The sequence below is a fragment of the Mesoplodon mirus genome (assembly GCF_964341445.2).
Source record: "Mesoplodon mirus genome assembly, chromosome: 7".
NCBI classification, from domain to species: domain Eukaryota; kingdom Metazoa; phylum Chordata; class Mammalia; order Artiodactyla; family Ziphiidae; genus Mesoplodon; species Mesoplodon mirus.
Window position 1 is genome coordinate 132,203,908 of NC_138983.1, and position 24,399 is coordinate 132,228,306.

At 37.2% G+C, this 24,399-nt stretch overlaps 1 protein-coding gene across 5 annotated transcripts in view; it reads left to right on the forward strand.

Annotated features, from left to right (window-relative positions):
- CCDC15 (coiled-coil domain containing 15) overlaps positions 1-20,915 on the forward strand; it is a 64,985-nt gene extending 44,070 nt beyond the window's left edge. For 3 of the 5 annotated variants that reach the window (XM_082626988.1, XM_082626990.1, XM_082626991.1), the window contains 3 exons: positions 15,452-15,625; positions 15,947-16,095; positions 17,304-18,197. In XM_082626988.1, coding sequence (XP_082483114.1) covers positions 15,452-15,625; positions 15,947-16,095; positions 17,304-17,425 — 445 coding nt within the window. In that variant the 3' untranslated portion in view covers positions 17,426-18,197. Of the gene's footprint in view, positions 1-15,451; positions 15,626-15,946; positions 16,096-17,303; positions 18,198-19,227 lie in introns of those variants that run through there. The other 2 variants (XM_082626989.1, XM_082626992.1) reach the window with 2 other exon arrangements.
- The last annotated feature ends 3,484 nt before the right edge of the window (positions 20,916-24,399 follow it).

A 24,399-nucleotide genomic window follows, 5' to 3' on the forward strand; every position in this document is an offset into this window, starting at 1 on the left:
GAAGAATCCTCATGAGGTTGTCTAGGGTATCCTTTAGGCAGAATTCCATTTAAGTATTTCAAGGATCTTTTCTATTCTTAATATTCTTTAGGATTGTAGTTATATTGATATAATCTCCCAAATAACAATTTCAGAACATAAGGTCATTGGCTCTCAGACGTTCATTCTTATATCTAGGCCAGATTTGTCTTACTATAACCTAGTTATTTTGCCATAATTATGATCTGATCTACATCACAAAAAATCTCAGTTCTGTGGTGCCCATATATAAGCATTTTTACAGACTCATCAGGCAAAAGACAGAAGGGAAATTCCAGTTCATTTAACTGAAGCCAAGACATCCCTGCTGTGGGTATTTTATGTCTAACTTAAATCATCTTATGACATCCCTACCACATGGCATAGTCGGTGGGGAATTCTTCTTTAGCTACACTGCTGACCTTCTTTGAAAGCTTTTCTGCTTAAGGCTTTTGTTTTATTGCCATTTTCTCACCAGATAATCTTTTTCTTGTTGGATTTATACTCTTGACCCCAGAAAAAATATGAAGGTCTCTGTCTTACAGATGGTATCAGAACATTAAATCTGTTTTCATTGACAGTTTGCAAGTAATTAAAATTTATTTTTTGCTTTTGCCTTGTTGAAGAAACTAAATCATGTATGCCTTCTTTGCATGGGGGTTATATGTTTTAACTTAAAGACAAAAGCCATTTTAGCAACATTCTAAAGTAAACATATACTTGCTTTCTGAACCGGGATTGATAATAACCACTTTACCTCACCCAGTTGTTATAAGAATCAAATGATATGTTTTCATTCATTCACTTAGCAGCTACTTTTTGAGCATCTATTAATTGGTAGACATGACGCTAGATGTAAGAGGTGCAAAAAATGGAAGACATGATCCCACCCTTCAAGGATCTTACTAGATAGATTTCACTGACTAATGGGGAGGCAGATAAATGAATAGGTAATCATAATACCATATATTAAGTATTACAAGACAGTATAGCAAGTGATTAAGAACATGGGGATACATGTGTTGAAGTCCCAGTTCTGCTGCCTACCAGCTCTGTGACTTTGGGAAAGCTACCTTCTATAAGCCCCAGTTTCTTCTCTATAAAACAGGGATAATAATGATATATACCTTAGAAAGTTGCTGTGAGGATTAAATGAGGTAACATAGTAAATGAGCTTAGTATAGAATCTGGCATGTAGTATATGCTCAATAAATGTTAGTTGCCAAATATTTAAGGGAAAAAATAATACCAAGTTTTATATAAAATATTCCAGAGAATGGAAAACAGGGAATACTTCCCAGATAATTATAGAAGACAGTATAACCTTAATACCAACCTGTCATGGGTATTACAAGAAAGCAATGTTACAGACTAATTTCTTTCATCACCATAAATGTAAAAAATCAAGTAAAATATCAGTAAAATAAAATCGTTCTTCTTATGTCATTAGAAGGAAAAAATTACAAGAATGTCTGAGAGCACGGAGACTGTGTTTCGAAATCAAGTGTGAAAAAGGCCCCACGTGGGGCAGAGCTGTTCAATCACACAAAAAAGAGAGAAGTCAGTCCCCCAGGAAGCCTGGCTGGGATATAAATTGCCCAGGGCCAGGACATGCGCCAAGGCTGCTGCTGCTGGTGCTCGGTCCATTTTCTCCAGGACAGGGAAGGCTTCCTGGGCTGAGTTGTGAAGGGTTAGAAGAAGTAGTATGAGACAAAATTGGAATTGGATTGGGGAAAAGAGTAGATGGGAATTCTAGGCAAAAAGAATAGCATTGTAAAAGCAGTAACTCATGAAAGAATAGGACACTTCTGAGTTGGATGTGATTGGAGCTAAAGGAATGGCAAGAAGTAAACCTTCAAAATGAGGAAAGATCATAAAGAACTTCGTATGTCTTGAGAAGGAATTTGGATTTTATCCTGAAAACAGGAGCCATTTAGAGGCATTGTGAGGAACAGATAAAATGGCTAAGACTAGATGTTAGGGTATTATTGAAGTAATATACTTATAGAGAAGATGAGAAGTGAAATTAATTTTTAAAGGTTATTAAATATTAAGCCCTTACTGCATGTTAAATGCTTTACATAGATTATTGTATCATTTAATTGATATACAGTCCTGCAGGGTAGTGGTGGCCACCATTCATTGAGTGTTTACAATATGCCAGACATACTGTTGGATGTTTTAGAGGCATTAGCTCATTTGCCTACTTCAATAACCGTATGAGGTAAATTTTATTATTCTTTTTATTTTACAGATGAGAAAATGAGCCCCAGAGAGGTTAAGTAATTTGCCTAAGATTAAATCACACTTAGCAATGGCAGAACTGGGATTCAGTCCCAGATTTATTTGACTCCATCACCTAAGCACTTTGAAGGCTGTAACTTCAATAAGTTATAAGCCAGGGCCAGGAAGACAGCGAGGAGGAGGCAGTTTTAAGAGCGAAAGAGATAGAATTAATAAAATATTGTCAGAGGAGAATTCAAGGATAAGTCCCAGGTTTATGGCTTAGGCCACCAGGTAAATGGGGTACTGTGAAACATTTTCCAGGAAGGAGGTGGAGGTGGAGAGGATAAGTTTAGTTTGGGGCATATTGGATTTGAAGTTCTTAAAGGAAATCCAAGTAGAGTGTCCAGTAGGAAATACTATTTTTAGTAATGATTTCAGAAATCACTAAGGAAGAATACTATCAGAATCAAGAAACAGAGAGACAGAGAAAAAAAGTTGAACAGAAAAACAGGATCAGCAGGCAAAGATTTAGACTGTGCTAGATTAGACCTTAATCATGTGGTACCAAAGAGGAAGCTTTCTTTCATCTCCTTGAGAAGTTATTTTTCTAACAGAGCACCTCTTTTTTTAATATTATTTTGTTGTATTTTTTATACAGCAGGTTCTTACTAGTTATCTATTTTATACTTATTAGTGTATATATGTCAATCCCAATCTCCCAATTCATCCCATCACCACCACCTAACAGAGCACCTCTTCTAACTCCTGAAATAAATCTATTTCTTATTCTTGGATGCAGAATTCCTTTTATTTGATAGTGTTAGTGTTGGCAAATTTCTGTGATTGCTCAAGAAGTATGAACCCATAGAGCCAAAAAGATAGCCCTCGACTTTAGTTCCAGGTCTCTATCTTGGTTTAACTTTGTAAAGGATTAGTGGTGTGGCTTTATATGGAAGATAGCTAACAAGAGTTTTTGAGTCGTTGTAATTATAAGAATATATTTTTAATGCAGTTTGCCTGTGATAATCACTTTCTTTTCAGGATTCTCTTCAAAATGTAAATATTGACATCTACTTGTTGCTTAGTTCGGCATACACCCAGTGTAGCAAGTTTACAAATCAATTTGCAGTGTTTTGTATTCTTACTCTCTTTTACTGAAAGTCTGACACTGGTTTTAGAATACCTTTTAGCATAACCAGAGAACCAGTATAATTGTATTCACGTCAGTGCCCTGGGAAAAACCGATATGTTGACATGTTGATTTCCAACCTAGTTTAGTTTCTATTCTGTGTCAGCTAAAAGGTATATTTATGCAAGAAGCTTTAAAGACATCCGAGAAGAATAAACTTGTTTATAGAATAATTGTTTATATCAACTTTTTTAGTTGGTTTTTGCCATTTTTTATTTTTATGATCCTTTCTGAAACTACTGTATGGCAGTAGTTCTTAACCTGAGAATCTGACCAAAGCTGCGGATTCTTTTCCCAGATAAACACCTTTGAGACACTCAAGTGGAATGTCAAACTGGCAGGTAGTTAAGTAGGTTTGAATCTCAGAAGAATGGTCTATGCTGGAACTGTAGCTTAATGAGTTACAGGTGGTAGTAGGTGGTAACTGAAGCAGATGGTATGCGTAAAGTCACCTGGGAAGAAGGCATAGTGTAAGATATGGAGAATGCCTAGATGTAGTGTATGTCTGCTTATGTACTATGACTTTTTGGAGAGCCCCAAACTATTTTAATATCTAAGATATTTTGCTCCCTTGAATCAATTTTTGCTGCCTTGGGTACAATGTTGCCCCTGTTGAGCATGTAAATGCTAGATGGAGTAACCTGTAGGCCACCACTGACCTTAGAGAGACTTGTTTCGGTGGAGTGATTGATGGGTCTTAATAAGCCATAATGGAGTGGGAGAGGAGATCAGGAAGTAGAGAGAGAAAGCTAGACAACTCTTAAGATGTTTGACTGTGAGGAGAGGAGTAGCTATGGGGGAGAAGGGGGAAAGGGCTGATTCCATCATTTCTAGTAATTGTCCTGTTACCAACATTTGAGAAACAATGCTGATGTGTTCCTTAGCTCTTAGTTTACTGGTATAGAGAATAAATGGTATAGAGAATTATACCAGTAACTAAGCTGTTCTGTTGTCATTCACTTGGCTCCATTTGTTTCACTATTGAAAACCTCACTTTAATTTCTTATCTACAGAAAAATCTTTTCACATTCGCCTTTTTCACAAGCTGAAGAGTTATTGAACTAATCAAATATGAATGTCCTAAAAACATTTACTTTTTTTACTGGCTCTCTTTGGAATAAGATCTTTACATAAGAAGATCTTTAGCCAAGGGCACCTATGATCTTAGGCTTATCTTTAAACTTTTGTACTCTTTTAATCTCTTCCTTTTATTCTCTTATTTCATGCATTATATATATATATATTTTGTACATCTTTATTGGAGTATAATTGCTTTACAATGGTGTGTTAGTTTCTGCTTTATAATGAAGTGAATCAGTTATACATATACATATATCCCCATATCTCTTCCCTCTTGCGTCTCCCTCCCTCCCACCCTCCCTATCCCACCCCTCTAGGTGGAGAGCACAGCGACATGTATTTTAAAATCAATTTTGGGGAATTCCTTGGTGGTCCAGTGGTTAGGACTCCAGGCTTCCACTACAGGGGGCATGGGTTCGATCCCTGTTCGGGGAACTAAGATCTCTCATACTTTGTGGCACAGCCAAAAAAAAAAGTCAGTTGGGAAGAGGTATGTGTCTTGTGGCTCTTCTCCACATTACCTTTCTCACATTCCTAGTACACAACCTTATATGCCTTTAAATCTTGATCCTTGCTAGTTATAAAAACATTATCTCTCTGCCCAAGTGGCAATAGTGAGATTTCTTACCTCTACCCTATTACAACTTTATATTGCATTTGAGTTTGAATCATACCATAAAAGCTATATTTATGTTCTATACTCTGAGGAATACTCAACTTAGACTTACAGTTGTAGCTCAAGAAAGAACAGCAAGTGTGGCAGAACATTTATAAGAAAATCCTTGTTCAAAGTGGCCTTGTCACTCTGCTAGAGGTGGCCAGAGATTAGCTGTCATAATCTGGATGGACTTAGTTGCACATACAATACAAGTTTCTTGTGCTTTTCCAGTGCCTGATCTTTCAGCCTTTATAGGACAGCTTCCTGGGTTTTAGTATATACCTGTGTTAATCTAAGTAAAAGGAAGCCCATAATTCCCCTGGAGCAAATAGCCTGCTACAAATGGATAGAAGCCCAGAATTTTCAGCAGTTCATGCTTTATTGAAGAGGTGTGAGTATGAATTGACCTCACACTACTGTTCAGAAAACTATAGCTCATTTGTTTCAAAGTAATTTTTAGCAACTGACATTATCAGAATATATTTATAAGTTCTAGTCTTGAATTAATTATATTTCTTAACAAAAGCTCTTAAATTAGGTTTTCTGACAATTTTCTCACTGAGCAACTCATTTCCTCTCTGCAAGTAGGTGTTTTTTTAAATAAACATAATTGATATTCAATAAACTACACATATTAAAGTGTAAACTTTGATGTTTTCTCTCTCTCACACACACACACACACAACGACTATCATAGTCAAGATAGTGAACATATCTATCATCCTCAAAAGTTTCCTCATGCCTTAGGTAGCACCTCTTTCCTGCCCTCCACCCCCCTTTTTCCCCAGGCAACCACTGGTTTGCTTTGTGTCACTATAGATTAGTTTGCATTTTCTGGAGTCATACAACATGTACTCTTGGGCCCAGCTCCTTTTATTCAGAGTAATTATTTTGTCCTTGTTGTTATCATACCAAGAGTTTATTCCTTTTTGTTACTGGATAGTATTCCATTGTATGGATATACCGCAATTTGTTTATCCATTCATAGTTTGATGGACATTTGAGTTGTTTCCAGTTTTTGGCTATTACAAATAAAGCTGCAGTGAACATTCGTGTGCAAGTCTTTGGAAATATGTTACCTTTTCTCTTGGGTGAATACCTGAGAGTATACTGGACCATCATGGTAGGTATATATTTCATTTTTTAAAGAAACTGTCAAAGGCTTTCCAAAGTAGTTGTACCACTTTATATTACCACCAGCAAGAGTAATATAACTTGTAAGAGTTCAAGTTCCCTTACATCATCACCAACACTTGGTATGGTCAGTCTTTTTCATTTTAGCCATTTGAATAGGTATGTAGTGGCATCTCATTGTGGTTTTAGTTTACATTTCCTGAATGACTAAATATGTTGTACTTTTGGCATCATATTTAAGATATCATTGCCTAACCCAAGGTCACAAAAGTTTTCTTTTTTGTTTTCTTCTAGAAATATTATCATTGTAGATTTTACGTTTAGGTCTGCAATCCAGTTTGAGTTAATTTTCACATATAGTTTGAAGTTTATTTTTTTGTATGTGGATATCCATTTGCTGAAAAGTTATTCTTTCGCCACTGCATTGCTTTTGTGCATTTGTCAAAAATTAGTTGTCCAGCAAACAATAAAAGAGAAGATTGATGTTGGACTTCATCAAAATTAAAAACCGTCAAGAAAGTGAAAAAACAACTACAGAATGGGAGAAATTATTTGCAAATTATATATCTGATGAGAGACTTGTAGTCAGAATATATAAAAGAACTCTTACAACTCAATAATAAAAAGATAACCCAATTAAAAGGTAGACAAAAGATTTAACTAGACATTTCTCCTAGGAAAATATATAAATGGCTAATAAGCACTTGAAAAGATATGCAACATCATTAGTTATTGGGAAGTGCAAATCAAAACCACAATGAGATACCACTTCACACACATAAGAATTGCTCCAATAAAAAAGACAAATTATAACAAGTGCTGATGAGGATGTCTAAAAATTAGAAGTCCCATACACTGTTGGTGGGGAATGTAAAACGGTACAATCACTTTGGAAAACAGTTTAGCAATTTCTCAAAAAGTTAAACATAGAGTTACCATATGACTCAGCAATTCCATTCTTGGGTGTATACCCAAGAGAACTAAAAATGTACGTCCACACACAAACTTACACAAATGTTCATAGCAGCATTATTCAAAATAGCCAGGAAGTGGAAGCATCCCAAATGTCCATAAACTGATGAATAGATAAATAAAATATATAGATATAGATAATATCTATACAGTAGAATATCAGCAACAAAAAGGAATGAAGTACCAGTACATGCTACAACATGGACTTATGCCAAGTGAAAGAAGCCAGTCATGAAAGGCTGCATATTGTATGATCCCATTTATATGAAATGTCAAGAACAGGCAAATCTATAGAGACAGAAAAATTAGTGTTTGCCTAGGGCTATGTGGGAGTGGGTGGAAGGTGACTGTTAATGAGTACAAGGTTTCTTTTGGGGATGATGAAAATGTTCTCAAATTACATTATGGTCATGTGAACTTTATGGTATGCAAATAATATCTCAGTAAAGATGTTAAAAAAAATGAGCTATCCTTATATGTGTGGGTTTATTTCCGGACTTTCTCTTCTGTTTTACTGATCTATTTGTCTATCTTTATGCTAATACCATGCTGTTCTGATTGGTATAGTTTTATAATAATGCTTGAAATCAGGCAGTGTTAGCCCTCCAGTTTATTTTTCCCCAGAGTCGCCATGGCTATTTTAGGCCATTTGCATTTCCATATGAATTTTAAAATGTTTGTCAATTTCTACCAAAGAACCTTCTTGGATTTTGAGTGGAATTGTGTTGAATCTATAGATAATTTGGGGAGAATTGACATCTTAATGATATTGAGTCTTCCAACCCAGGAACATTTATTTAGCTCTCCTTTAATTTTTCTGTTATAGTTTTCAGTGTATAGGTCTTTCACATTTTTTGTCAGGTCTATCCTGAAGTATTTCATATTTTTGCAGCTATTGTAAATGGTATTTTAAAGAATTTTCAATTGCTGATTTTGTCGTTGTCGTTGCTAGTATATGGAAATATACAGTTGATTTTTGGATATGGATCTTTGTACTCACTTATTAATTCATTGGATTTTTTTACATGGCAATCATGTCATCTTTAAACAAAAACGGTTTTGCTTCTTCCTTTAAATCTGGATGTCTTTTATTTCTCTGTCTTGCCTGATTTCACTGGCTAGAACCTCCAGAATGTTGAATAGAAGTGATGAGAGTGGACAATCCTGATTTTAGAGAGAAAGCATTTAGTCTTTCACCATCAAGTATGATGTTAGCTATAGTTTTTTCTTAGGTTCCCTTCTCTTCCTAGTTGGTTGAGAATCTTTATCTGGAATGAACGTTGGATTTTGTCATTTTTTTTTTCCTCTCTAGCGATATGATCATAGGTTTTCTTTTCTAGTTTGCTAATATGGTGAATAACATTGTTTGATTTTCAAATGTTAAATCAGTCCTGCATTCCCGGGGTTACACCCCACTTGGTAATAATGTATTATCCTTTTAATGTATTGTTTGAGGGACTTCCCTGATGGTGCAGTGGTTAAGAATCCGCCTGCCAAGGCAGGGGACATGGGTTCTATCCCTGGTCTGGGAAGATCCCACATGCCGCGGAACAACTAAGCCCGTGCGCCACAACTACTGAGCCTGTGCTCTAGAGCCCACAAACCACAACTACTGAGCCCACGCACCACAACTACTGAAGCCCGCCTAGAGCCTGTGCTCCTAGATCCCTTGTTGCTTCGCAACAAGAGAAGCCGCCACAATGAGAAACCCGAGCACCACAACGAAGAGTAGCCTCCGCTTGTGGCGATTTGAGAAAGCCCGCGCACAGCAACAAAGACCCAATGCAGCCAAAAATAAATAAATAAATAAATAAATTTATAATATATTGTTTGGTAAGACTTGCTAAAAATTTTGTTTAGAATTTACATCTATGTTCTAGGAGATATTGGCTTTTACTTTTCTTGTAATATCTTTGACAGGTTTTGTTTTCAGGGAAATGCTAGCCTCATAGAATGAGCTGGGAAGTATTTGGGAGGAAAAGTTTATATAGAATTGGCATTATTTCTTCCCTAACTGTTTGGTAGAATTTGCCAGTGACTCTCCCTGTTTCTGGACTTTTCACTGTGGAAATGTTCTTAACAACAGTTTCAACATTGATAGTAGAAATAGGGCTATTCAGGTTATTTATTTTTTTCTTGATGAGGCTTTAGTAGTTTGTCTGTTTCAACAAATTTGTCATTTCATCTAGGTTGTCTAATTTATTGGCATAAAATTATTCTTAGTATTCTATTATCCTTTTAATATCTGTAGAATCTGTAGTAGTTTCATTTCTCTTATTTTTTACCTTAAAAATTGTATCTTCTCTCTCTTTTTTTCATGATTAGATAAGCTCAAGATGTATCAGTTTTATTGATCTTCTCAAAGTCCTAGCATTTGGTTTCATTAATTTTTTATTCTGTTTTCTAATTCATTGATTTCTGCTTCAATGTTTATTATTTTTTTTTCTGCTTACTTTAGGTTTAATTTCCTCCTCTTTTTTAAGTTTCTTAAGGTAGAATATTAGGACATTTACTTGATACCTTCCTTCTTTTCTCATATAGGCATTTAGTGCTATAAATATCATACTAAATACTCTTTAGCCGCATTCAATAAATTCATTTTCATTTGGTTCAAAATACCTTCTAATTTCCCCTTTTTTCTTCTTTGGTCATAGTTATTTAGCAGTGTGTTATTTAATTTCCAAGTATTTGGAGATCTTTCAAGGATCTTTCTGTTATTGATTTCTAATTTAATTCTATTGTACTATGTATGTCTTGAAATCTTTTGAATTTACTGACACTTGTTTTATGGCCCAGAATATGATTTATCTTTGTAAATGTTCTAAGTTCAATAACCTTACAATAGAAGAATGTGTATTCTCTTGTTCTATAAATGTGTATTCTGCTATTCTATAAATGTTGTGGAGTGTTCTATAAGTGTCAAGCTGGTTGATGATGTTGATCAAGTCCATATCTTTTCCATTTTTATGCCTAGTTATTCTATCAATAATTGAGAGAGGGTATTAAAAATCTCTGCCTGTAACTATGGATTTATTGTATCTCCTTGAAGTTCCATCAGTCTTTGTTTCATGCATTTTGAAGTTCTTTTATTAGATACATAACTGTTTGGGATTGTTATGTCTTCTCAATTAATTGACTCCATAATTATGAAGTGATTTTTATTTCTGATATTTTGTTTTCTCTGAAATCTACATTGTCTGATACTACCTACTCCAACCTTCTTTTAATTAGAGCTAGCATATCTTTTGTATTTCTTGTATTTTTAATCTATTTGTTTCTTTATATTTAAAGTGCGTTTCTTGTCAGCAGCATGTAGTTGGGTTGTGACTTTTTGTCAAATCTGACAATCTCTTCCTTTTAATCAGGGTATTTAGATCATGTACTTTTAATGTGATTTTTGGTAGGGTTTGATATAAGTATATTATCTTGCTATTTGTCCCATCTGTTCTTTGTCCTCTTTTTCTCTTTTTATGCCTTCTTTTGAATTACTTTTATATTTTTATATCTATTACATCTCCTTTGATGGCATGTTAGCATGACATTTTTGTTATTTTATTGGTTGTTCTAGGATTTATATCATACATCTCTAACTTTTCACAGTCTACCTTCAAATGATATTATACTACTTCACATATAGTATAAAAATCTTAATATAAGAATCTTAAAGTAATATTCTTCCATTTCTCTCATCCCAACCTTTATGCTATTGTCATACATTTTACTTTTATATATAAAATACATTGTTATTTTTGTTAAAGCAGTCTATTATTATTTAAAGAGATTTAACTAATAAGAAAAATCTTATATATATTACCTAAAGTATCACTTTGCTCAGGTCTGAAAGACAACCTTTAACATTTCTTTTAGTTGTGGATACACAGGCATACCTCATTTTATTGCACTATGTTTTATTGCACTTTGCAGATATTGCATTTTTTACAAATTGAAGGTATGTGGCAACCCTGTGTTGAGCAGGTCTACTGGTGCCATTTTTCCAATAACATTTGTTTTTTTGTTTTTTGTTTTTTTGCGGTACGCGGGCCTCTCACTGTTGTGGCCTCTCCCATTGCGGAGCACAGGCTCCGGACGCGCAGGCTCAGCGGCCATGGCTCACGGGCCCAGCCGCTCCGTGTCATGCGGGATCCTCCCGGACCGGGGCACAAACCCGTGTCCCCTGCATCAGCAGGCAGACTCTCAACCACTGCGCCAACAGGGAAGCCCAACATTTGTTTTTAATTAAGGCATGCACATTGTGTTATTGCACACCTAAAAGACTACAGTGTAGTGTAAATAGAACTTTTATATGCACTGGGAAACCAAAAAATTCATGTGACTTGCTTTATTGCAATATTTCCTTTATTACAGTGGTCTGGAACCAAACCTGCAGTATCTCTGGGTTATGCCTGTACTAGGGATGAATTCTTTCAGTTTTTGTATGTCTAAAAACAACTTTGTTTCATTTTCCCCCCTCCATTTGTTCATTTATATATTTATGTGACAAAACCATTTGGTGGTATAAAACACATAATGTAAAATTTAGCATTGTAACCATTTTCAAGTGTACAGTTCAGTAGTGTTAATAAATAAACATATGCACATTGCTGTGAATGTGGTATGAGGTGATACCTCATTGAGATTTTGGTTTGCATTTTCCTAAAGATTAGTGAGATTGAGCATCTTTTCAGGTTTGTTGGTCATTTATAGATCATCTTTGGAGAAATGTCTGTTCAAGTCCTTTACCCATTTTTAATTGGATTAACTGCTTTTTTGTGTTCCTTTTAATTTTTTGGATTTTTCCCCTGTGGTTTTATTTTGGATAATTTCTATCATTGTGCTTTCAGATTTCATTCTGCAGCATTTAAGCTCCTGGTAATCCCATCCAGTGTGTTTTTTTAATAAAGAATTAATTTTTATAGAGCAGTTTAGATTCACAGCAAATTTGAGAGGAAAGTAGAGCAATTTCCCACATGTACTCCCTGTCCCCTGACATTCAGAGCCTCCCCCATTATCAACATCCCCCCCTCCCCCGGTGTGGTACTTTTGTTAACAAGTGATAAGCCTACATTGACCCATCATTATCACCCAAAGTTTATAGTTTACATTAGGGATCACTCTTGGTGCTGTACATTTATGGGTTTGGGCAAATGTGTAATGACATGTATCCATCATTATAGTATCACACAGAATAGTTTTACTACTCTAAAAGTCCTTTATGCTCTGCCTTTTCACCCTTCTTTCCTTCCCTCCAACCCCAACTTCTGGCAACCACTCATCTTTCACTTTCTCCGTTGTTTTACTATTTCCAGAATGTCATATGGTTGGAATCATACAGTATGTAGCTTTTTGAGATTGGCTTCTTTCACTTAGTAATATGCATTTATGTGCAATGTCTCTTAATGGCTTGATAGCTCATTTCTCTTTAGTACTGAATAATATTTCATTATCTGGATGTACAACAGTTTATATATCCATTCACTTACTGAAGGACATCTTGGTTTCTTTCAAGATTTGGCAATTATAAGTAAAGCTACTTTAGGGCTTCCCTGGTGGCACAGTGGTTAAGAATCTTCCTGCCAATGCAAGGGACACAGGTTCGAGCCCTGGCCAGGGAATATCCCACATGCCTCGGAGCCACTAAGCCTGTGCGCCACAACTACTGAGCCTGAGCTCTAGAGCCCGCAAGCCACAACTACTGAGCCCACGTACCACAACTACTGAAGCCTGCGCACCTAGGGCCCGTGCTCTGCAACAGGAGAAGCCACGACAATGAGAAGCCCGCACACCGCAACGAAGGGTAGCCCCTGCTCACTGCAAGTAAAGACAGCCCGCACACAGCAACAAAGACCCCACACAGGGCTTCCCTGGTGGCGCAGTGGTTGAGAGTCTGCCTGCTGATGCAGGGGACACAGGTTTGTGCCCCGGTCCAGGAAGATCCCACATGCCGCGGAGCGGCTGGGCCCGTGAGCCATGGCCGCTGAGCCTGCGCGTCCGGAGCCTGTGCTCCGCAATGGGAGGGGCCACAACAGTGAGAGGCCCGCATACCACACACACACAAAAAAAGACCCAACACAGCCATAAATAAAGAAAGAAAGAAAGAAAGAAAGAAAGAAAGAAAGAAAGAAGGAAATATCCATGTGCAGGTTTTGTGTGAGTATAAGTTTTCAACTCCTTTGAGTAAATACCAAGGAGTATGATTGCTGGATTATATGGTATTGGATTTTGTCAATTGCTTTCTCTGTATCTATTTATAGGATCTTGTGATTTTTCTTATTTAGCTTATTGATGTGATCTATTACATTAATTGATTTTTTTCATGTTGAACCAGGCTTGCTTTCTTGGCATAAATTCCACTTGGTTGTGGAATGTAATATATGTACATCTTTGGATTTGACTTGCTAATATTTTTGAGGATTTCTGCCTCTTGTTCATGAGAGATATTAGTTGTAGTTTTCATGTAATATCTTTGTCAGGTTTTGGTATTAGAATAATGCTGACCTCATAGAATGAGTTAAGAAATATTCTTTCTGTTTCTGCCCACTGAAAGAGATTGAAGAGATTTGGTATAATTTCTTCCTTAATTGTTGGGTGAACCCATCTGGGCCTAGTGCTTTCTGTTTTGGAAGGTTACCTATTATTAATTCCATTTCTTTAATATATAAGCTTATTCTCCAATGTATTTTTCATCTCAGAAATTGTAGTTTTCATCTCAAGAAGTTGATTTCAGCCTTTTTTACGTCTAAACTTTTTGAACATATAGGATATAGTTGTACTATCTGTTTTAATATCCTTCTGTGCTAATTCTAGTAACTGTCCATTCTAGGTTGATTTTGATTGATTGATTATTCTCTTCATTATGAGTTGTATTTTCCTGCCTCTTTGCATCTTATCTTTTTTTTTTTTTTTTTTTTGCGGTACGCAGGCCTCTCACTGTTGTGGCCTCTCCCGTTGCGGAGCACAGGCTCCAGACGCGCAGGCTCAGCGGCCATGGCTCACGGGCCTAGCCACTCCGTGGCATGTGGGATCTTCCCGGACCGGGGCATGAACCTATGTCCCCTGCATCGGCAGGCGGATTCTCAACCACTGTGCCACCAGGGAAGCTCTGCATCTTATCTTTGATTAGATGTCCAACATTGTGAATTTACCTTGTTGGTTACTGGATATCTTTGTATTCTTATAAATTTTCCTGAGCTTTGTTTTGGGATGCAGTTAAGTTACTTTGGGGCTTTGCTTTTACAATGTTGGGTGTGTCTGGAGCAGTGCTCAGTCTAGGACTAATCATTATTTCCCACTACTGAGGTAAAATCTTTCTGAAAACTTTACCCAATGTCCTGTGCATTATGAGTTTTTCAAGTCTTGACTGGTGGGAACAGGCTCTATTCTGTGCTCTGTGTGAGCACAGGACACTGTTCCCTGTTATTCTTTCAGATGGTTCTGTCCCTGGCCCCAAATCCTTTCCTCACATACATGCAAAATGCTCTGCTGTGTATTAGAAGGAGACCCTCTGCAGATCTCTAGGGTTCTCTTTCTGAGCAGCTCTTTCTCCCTGGTTTTCTGTCTTAGGAACTCTAGTTGCTTTTGTGTCCCTGGACTTTGAGCTTCATGTCCTCAACTCAGGGAGTCTACCAGGCCCCACCTCAACTCCCTGTCGTGCTGCCTCGAAACTTTCAAGGCAGTAAGCTTGGGCACTTGTAGGGCTCACTTCATTTGTTTTCCAGCTGTCAAGGATCACTGTCTTTTGTTGCCTAATATCTAGTGTCTTGAAAACCATTGTTTTTTTTGTATTTGGTCTGGTTGATTTCTGGGTTGATTTGTTTATCTGTTTGGTTGTTTAAGGTGGGAGGGCAAGCCCAGTCCCTATTACTCCATTTTAGCCAAAAGCAGAAGTCCTGTCTACTTGTAGTTTTAACCTGAGAAAGTTCTTGTATTAGAATTCTTAAAGGAAAACTCTTTTAGCAGTAACCATCGGTCTTTTCCATTCAGGAGGCTATGTGTATACATGAACTACGGGATAAACTCAAATCAACCAGCAGGAGTTTTTGAGGCATTTCTAGGGGTGTTAAACTGATTTCCTGACTCCCCTGTTTCTGGGCATTTCTTGAGTTATTTGGATCTAGAAGCTAATTCTAAATAATGATATTACGGAATTCCTAACCACGTCATGATTTTATTCTCAGAATTAAGAAAAAGAAAGAGCAGCAACGTTATGCTGAAGAGCAGAGGATATTAAGAACGAACTTTCATGAAGAGCCATATTCAGGGGAGAAGATGAGTGAGATACTAGCCCAGCTACAACTTGAGGAAGTAAAAGGAGCCAGAGAACAACAACAGAAAGAAAAGGAATACCAAAGGTACTTTGAAAAGTTCTGTGTGAAATGTTGGCTCTAGAGGAAACTTGTTAGGAAGTCAGTGTTCTCATTTTCCTTAAAAAAGAGTTGACTGTGTCTTCTCATACTTCTGGGAGTACAGAACTTCATCACATTTCTTGGTTGCCTAATACCTCTCTGGAATAGCACTACATTTTTCCTAGTGCTGCTTCCCAGGACAAAGAGGAAGAGTTGAGGCACAGAGATATGAAATAGTTTAACAGTTAAAGCTGGTAGTAAAATAAGGACTCATACTCATTCTCTTCCTAGTAGTTCACTTTGCCTGGTCATACTGTATTTTTATAGATATGTAGAAGCTTTAAGAGCCCAGATCCAGGAGAAAATGCAGCTGTATAATATCACTTTACCTCCACTCTGCTGCTGTGGTCCTGATTTTTGGGATGCTCATCCTGATACCTGTGCCAACAACTGTATTTTCTATAAAAACCACAAAGGTAAGTCTCTTAAAGGAATGGTTGGGGCCTGTAAAAAAACAACAGTAAAAGTAGTGATTGTAGGAATTTAGCATTTATTGACTAAGGGCTTACTATATATCAGAGACTATTCTACACCCTTTACAAAACAACTCTGAGGCAATAAAAATAACTATAGTGAGTTATATTTCTCTTTGAGATCTGTTATCTTCTTGTCTCCATTTATGCTGGGGAAATATTTCTAGCTCACTCCACAGTAGTGAGGCTAGGGTTTCAGGTCCTCCTGTAAATGAAGAATATTAGAGCTTGCCTCTTACGGCCATCTAAGTTAGGCCTTATCTAACATAAACTTATTATTTATATTCACACATATATATTATTTATAATGTATAGATATCCACATTAGACTTTCAGTTCTGCTAAGGATCACTGAGGGAAAGGAGGACCAATATAAACTCTACCTTTATCAGGGATCCCAGCTAGAGAAGATGAGTCATTCCTGCTGTGACTAGTATTTCTGTTTCCTGTCCATTCTTCAATATATTGATTTACATACCGTACAGATTATATAGGCTTCATACACACACTGAAAGTACTGCAAGTATTTGTATTCCTGTTGCCCTGTGATATGAGTTTCTTATCAGTCCTGTGAGTTATATTTTAAAACCACAAATCTGATCATGCCATTCCCCTATCATCAAACCTGTAGGACTTACCATTACAGTACAAAATACATGTCATATTTGGCATATTTTCTCTCTGGCTCCAGGCAACACTCCAGCCTTATCGAACTTGCTACTGCCAGGACATGCCACATTTTTTTATACCTTTGCACCCCACACACTCATTTCTTTGCCTAGAATGCCTTCTTTCCTTTACTTTTATTAATCCTTCAAGACCATCTTAAATGTTACCACTTCTGGAAATCTTTCCCATCCTCTCCTAGTTTTTCTTTCATTCCAAACTTCATTCTGTGATGACATTTTGTATACGCCTCTGGTCTGGAAATATTACACTGCAATTTAATTTTTGTGTCCATCCTCTCCCTTATCTTTTCTGTAATCACAGAGTACTTGGCATGTGGTAAGTACTCAAGAAATATTTATTCAGTGAATGGGTTAAAGTTAATTCCTATGAGACTGGGCAGAGAAACAGTACTAATAGAAAAAGGTTGGGAGAATTGTTTAGAATCTGACTTCATTCACCACTGTTCAAATCTTTATTTGCAGCATATACCCGGGCACTACATTCAGTCATCAATTCCTGTGATATCCCTGAAGGGAACTCAGCTCTTCGAGTCGCCATTCATAATTTTGCTTCTGCACACAGACGGACTTTGAAAAATCTGTAATAAGAATCTGAAATAAACTGTTAGTATTTCAACCTTCACTTAAAGTCAACCCTGAGAGATTATTTACAAAAAGCTGTTAAAGTTTATAAGATGTGTAATCTGAAAAGAAAGACTGTCCCACATAATAACAGCTATCACTATAATTAGATTGTGACCATTGTCTCACTCTGTGCTTGGCACCAAGATTGAAAGTTGGCTTCCAAACTTGTCTCTTTGCTGTAAACCACATGGAGCATGTTGCTTTAAAAATGATTAGTCAGACTGGTAAGGTTTCTCTCACTTTGCTCTGCTCTTATCAGAAGAGATTATTAGAAATCTTTGAGATTATCTCATTTATTGTCTTTCTGTGTCTGTACTTTGAGTCCTGACAAAATTGAAAATGTCTGGATGAAGCAGAAGAGAAGATGATGAAATGAGTTTCTGACCCTCAGTGGCCATCCGTTTTGCTGTTAACTTTTCTAGTTGTGTATAACAATTAGAGATGAGAACAATCTGAATTTGATGTATGTTTTCTTTTCTCAAAAATTTTTCTCTCTTGTTTTTTAATTTATTCCCTCTTTCCCCATTCGGTGACAATGGACATAGGACTTCTTAATTTTATAATTTTTATTGCAAAAAAGAGAAAGGCAAATAAACTCTCTGTCTTTTGGGCATCTTTTATGTGAAATAATTGTGAGTGACATTTCAAAAAGTGAATCTGAAGTCAAAGTGAATAAAGTTCTACCTTATTTCCCTATCTTTAAAAAAATCTGGTGAATGCCATACCTACAGAGCAGATGAAATAAAAATTGCTATAGTTAGTATGAATTTGTTATTTCTTCACAGTGTTTCTTGACACAAAATATGAAAAGGTTTAATATTGTGAATTAAAGATAGGTACTGACATTTTCTTTTTCCTATGTCTTCTAATGGTCAGTGTTAAAAAAGCACTTAGGTTATGTCTCAAAAAACACCTAAATATCTAGCCAAGTCATTGCAAATAAGAGTCAGAATTACCCATGTGACAAGATTGACTGGTTATTTAACCAGATTAATTATTCAGTTCAGTCAAAATCCTTATGTAACTATATCCTTGATTTAGCCTTTCTGAGTTGTATTTTTTAACAGCTTCATTGAGATATAATTCATATACCATTTGATTCACCCACTTGAAATGTACAATTCAGTGGTTTTTAGTATATTCTAGGGTTGTACAACCATCACCACTAACAAATTTTAGAACACTTTTGTCACTCTAAAGAGATGCCCCTGTGATCCAGCAATCCAAAATAATTGAAAGCAGGATCTTCAGCAGATATCTGCACACCCATGTTCATAATGGCATTATTCACAATAGCCAAGAGGTGGAAGCAACCTAAGTTTCCAACCGTAGATGAATGAATAAACAAAATGTGGTATATACGTACAGTGGAATACTATTCAGCCCTAAAAAGGAAAGAAATCCTGTCGCGTACTATAGCATGGATTAGCCTTAAGGACATGATGGTAAGTGAAGTAAGCCAGAAACAAAAAGACAAATACTGTGTGATTCCACTCATATGAGGAACCTAGAGTAGTCAAATTCATGGAGACAGAAAGTGGAGTGATGGTTACCAGGGTCTGGGAGGAGGGGGAAATGGGAAGTTGATTAATGAGTAGAGTTTCAGTTTTGCAAGATGAAAAAGTTCTAGAGGTCTGTTTCACAACAATGTGCATATACTTAACACTACTAAACAGTATACTTAAAAATGGTTACAATGGTAAATTTTAGATTATGTGTGGGTTTTTTTTTAACCACAATTAAACTTTTTTTTTTTTTGCAGTACGCGGGCCTCTCACTGTTGTGGCCTCTCCCGTTGCGGAGCACAGGCTCCGGACTCGCAGGCTCAGCGGCCATGGCTCACGGGCCCAGCCACTCCGCGGCATATGGGATCCTCCTGGACCGGGGCACGAACCTGTGTCCCCTGCATCGGCAGGTGGACTCTCAACCACTGCGCCACCAGGGAAGCCCTAAACTTTTTTTTTAATATAGAAAAGAAAAATCTCATACCCGTTAGCAGTTGTTTCCCATTCCCCTGGCAATCACCAGCCCACTTTCTATCTCTACAGATTTGCCTATTTTGGACTTTTCATATGAATGGAATCATATAATATATAGTCTTTTGTGACTGGAGTCTTTAATTTAGTATAATGTTTTTCAGATTTGTGCATGTTGTAGTGTGTATCAGTACTTCATTGCTTTTATTGCTGAATATTATTCTACTCTATGGATGTACTGCATTTTATTTACCCATTTATCAATTGATGAACATTTGGGCTGTTTCTACTCATTAGCTATTATGAATAAGGCTGCTATGAACATTTGTTTACAAGTTTTTCTGTGGACATACGTTTTCATTTCTCTTGGGTATATACCTAGGAGGGGATTTGCTGGGTCATATGGTAGCTCTACGTTGAGCATTTTGAGGAACTGAAAACTGTTTTACAGAGTGGCTGCACCATTTTACATTCCCACCAACTGTGTATAAGGGTTCAGATGTCTTCACATCCTCCAACCCTTGTCCTTATCTGTCTCTTTAATTATGGTCATGCTACTGGGTATGAAGTGGTATCTCGTGGATTTGATTTGCATTTTCCTGATGGCTAATGATGTTGAGCATCTTTTCATGTGCTTATTAGCCCCTTGTATATCCTTTTTGGAGAGCTGTCTTTTCAGATCCTTTGCCATTTTGTAATTGTGTTATTTATCTTTTGATTGTTGAGTTATGAGAGTTGTTAATATATTCTCCATAAGGTCCATTATTAGACTTATGATTTGCAAATATTTCCTGTTGTTCTGGAGATTGTCTTTTCACTTTCTTGATGGTTTCCTTTGCAGAACAAAAGTTTTTAATTTTGAGGAAGTCCAATTCATCTACTTTTTCTCTTGTTGCTTTAGCCATTACCTAATCCAAGGTCACAAAGATTTACTCCTGTGTGTTCTTCTAAGAGTTTTATAGTTTTAGCTCTTACACCAAGGTCTATGATCTATTTTGAGTTAATATTTGTATATAGTGTTAGATAGGGGTCTAACCTCATTCTTTTGCATGAGGATATCTAGTTGTCCCAGTGTCATTTGTTCAAAAAACTATTATTTGCCCCACTGAATTGATGTGACACTGTTGTCAAAAATCAATGGACCATTGGGACTTCCCTCATGGTCCAGTGGTAAAGAATCCGGCTTCCAATGCAGGGAACGCAGGTTTGATCCCTTGTCGGGGAACTAAGATCCCACATGCCTCAGGGCAGCTAAGCCCACAAACCACAACTACTGAGCTCACACCCTTCAACTAGAGAGCCCGCATGCCACAAACTACAGAGCCCACGTGCTCTGGAGCCCGCACACCACAACTAGAGAGAGAAAAACCGCACACCACAACTAGAGAGAAGCCCTCACGCCACAACGAAAGATCCCACATGCTGCAACAGAGATCCTGGGTGCCGCAACTAAGACCCGATGCAGCCAAAAAAAAGGGGGGGCTTCCTTGGTGGCACAGTGGTTGAGAGTCCGCCTGCCGGTGCAGGGGACACGGGTTCGTGCCCCGGTCCAGGAAGATCCCACATGCCGCGGAGCGGCTGGGCCCGTGAGCCATGGCCGCTGAGCCTGCGTGTCTGGAGCCTGTGCTCCGCAATGGGAGAGGCCACAACAGTGAGAGGCCCGCGTACCGCAAAAAAAAAAAAAAAAAAAAAAAAAATCGTTGGACCATTAATGTTAGGGTTTATTTCTGAACTCTCAGTTCTATTCCATTAATCTATATGTTTATCCTTAAACCAATACATTCTGTCTTGATTATTGTGGCTTTGTAGTAAGTTATGAAATCAAGAGGCATGAGTTCTCCAACTTTGTTCTTCTTTTTCAAGATTGTTTTGCTATACTGAGTCCCTTGCATTTTTTTGTACAAATTTTAAGATCACCTTCCAGCAAAAAAGCCAGCTGAGATTTTGATAAGGATTGTGTTGAATCTATAGGTCAATTTGGGAGCTATTGCCATCTGATCCATGAACATGGGATGTCTTTCCACTCATTTAAGTCTTTAATTTCTTTTAACAATGTTTTGTAATTTTCAGAGCATAAAATGTGTACTTTTTGTTAAATTTATTCCAAAGTATTTTATTCTTTTTGATGCTATTTTAAATGGATTATCTCCTTAATTTTATTTTCAGATTGTTCATCACAAGTGTAGAGAAATACAATTGAGTTTTGTATATCAGTCTTGTATCCTGTAACCTTCCTGAATTAATTTTTTATGCCTAATAGTTTTTTAGGGCATTCCTTAGGATTTTTCATCTATAAGATTTTCTCATTTGGAAGTAGAGACAGTTTTACTTCTTTTCCAATCTAGATGCCTTTGATTTCTTTTTCTTGCCTAATTGCCTTGGATAGAACATCCAGTACAATGTTGAATAGGAATGATAACATCTGTGTCCTGTTCCTGATCTTAGGGGGAAAGCATTTAGTCTTTCACTATTATGTGGGATGTTAGCTGTGCATTTTTCTTGGATAGGCTTTATTAGTTTAAGGAAGTTCCCTTCTATTACTAGTTTGTTGAGTGTTTTTATCATGAAAATTTGTTGGGTTTTGTCAAATGCTTTTTTTGCATCTATTCAGATTATCATGTATTTTTGTCATTTTTTCTATTAATAAGATTATTTTATTAATTGATTTTCAGATGTTAAAGTTTTTCACTCCTAGGATAAGTTGTATTGGTTTTTATTTGTTTCTTTGGTCTCATCTAATGTGTTTTGATTGTTTGTTTGTTTTTTCTGCTTGTTTTGTTCTACTTTTTTAGTTTGGTTATCTGACATAGGTGAATTGACTTGTCTGACATCAAGTTAATGGTAGAATGGTGATGGGATTAGGTCTTACACAGGACCAGGGAAATTTCAAGTCTTCTTCCTCTAGGTTAAGTCTATGAATATAAATCTCACCTGAGAATGAGTATGCTTTTGTATTGTAGTTTGGTTATGTGTAGACAGTATCTAAAGATTTATTTCTGTGGGGTTAGAGAATGCTGGGATAACTAGCAGCTACCAAGGAGGAAGCCTGAGTCTCATGACCCTTAGTGATGATAGTTCGGTGAATCCTGTTTGAATTGGATGAATGTGCTTTGGAAAGGAGCCTGGACTCTAAGAGTTTGCCTGAATTTACACGTTTCTGAAGTCATGGTTGGGAGGACAAATTCTACAAGTTTTCTAAATTAGCAGGGACTAATAAGGAAGAAGAGGCCTGAAGATAAGATTGAGCCTAAATGAGATAGATTTTGATTTCAGGGCGGGGGGCTGAGGGATAGGATTAAATTTGGGCCCACTATTTCAAATAAGGTAGGTGACAGACATTTCAAGTGAAAAATGATTGATTAAGAATGAACACTTTCCTAGATAACTGTTTCTTTTTTTTACTCTCTTCGAAGTTCCTATAGGTTTTCCCTCACACTTACTCTCAGTTGGTGACGATGCTTTCTGTATCACTGAAAAAACAAGCAGTCAAAAGGGAACTTCCCTGAGCTCCCACCATCATATCTACCTACCTACCTGTGTGTGTTAATTCCTGTTAATATGGATGAGCTGTTTGCTCTCCTGTCTTAGGCCTACTCTGACTACTGGCTGGATCCAGTTCCCTTCTACCTACTAAAGGACATTGCCTCTGCATTTCTTCCCCTTCTCTTCTGCATCATAATTTTTCTTTGACTACTAGAGTGTTCCTATCAGTATATAAACTTGCTGTAATTTCTCCCATCTTGAAAACTAACCAAGAAAAAGAGAAAGGAGAGAGAGAGAGAGAGAAAGAAAAAGAAAGCCACCTGCTGCCTTTCTTTACCCCACATTCTCCTTCATGTACCACCAACCTTCTCTGCTTCTCTTTATAAAACTCCTTGCGTGTCTATACTTCCTGTTCCTGTTCTTCTCATCACATTCACTCTTGAATACATTCTAGTAAGACTATTTGCTTTACCTCTCCAATGAAAGTGCTCTTTTCAAAGTCATCAATGACATCCACATTGCTAAATCCAATGGTCATTCTCAGACTTTATCTGGACCTGTCATCAGAATTAAACAATTGATCACTCTGTTTTTTTGAGGTACATTACACATGGCTCCCACAACCCCAAAGCTTTTGAGAGTGTCCCAGGGCTCAGTCCCTGGACTTCTTTTGTATCTACACTTGCTCTTCCGGTGATCTGTTTTAGTCTTGTGGCTCTAAATATTACCTATATACTGATAACTCCCACATTTATGTATCTGGTGCAGACCTCTCCCTGAAAATGCAAACTTTTAACCCTAACTGCCTACTTGACATTTCCACATCATTGGTTTCCCTCAATTTGCTCTTCCTATAGTCTCCCCCATATCAGTTAATAGTAATTCCATTTGTCTAGTTACTGAAGCCAAGAACCTTGAAGAAATCATTGACTTTCCTCTTTCTCTCTCTTTCATCTTTCATCACTTCATCAGCAAATCATGTCAACTCTACCTGCAAAATATATTTCCAGTTCACATTACTTCTACTGCGAGATGCCTGGTCCAAACCACCATCATCTCTCTCATAGATTATTATTATTATTATTTGTGGTACACAGGCCTCTCACTGTTGTGGCCTCTCCTGTTGCGGAGCACAGGCTCCGGACGCGCAGGCTCAGCAGCCATGGCTCACGGGCCCAGCCACTCCACGGCATGTGGGATCCTCCCGGACCGGGGCACGAACCCGTGTCCCCTGCATCGGCAGGCAGACTCTCAACCACTGTGCCACCAGGGAAGCCCTCTCATAGATTATTTTAAGAGTTCCTAAGTAATCTCTTCTTGCACCTGTGTACTTTCTCAATACAGCAGCCAAATTTAACTCATCTAAAACCAAACCTTCTGATCTCCACCCTCTGCACACACACGCATTCTCTCTCTCACACACATACACACATCCCAAACTATAAAAACATCTGTTTCTTCCTGCAGTCTTCTCC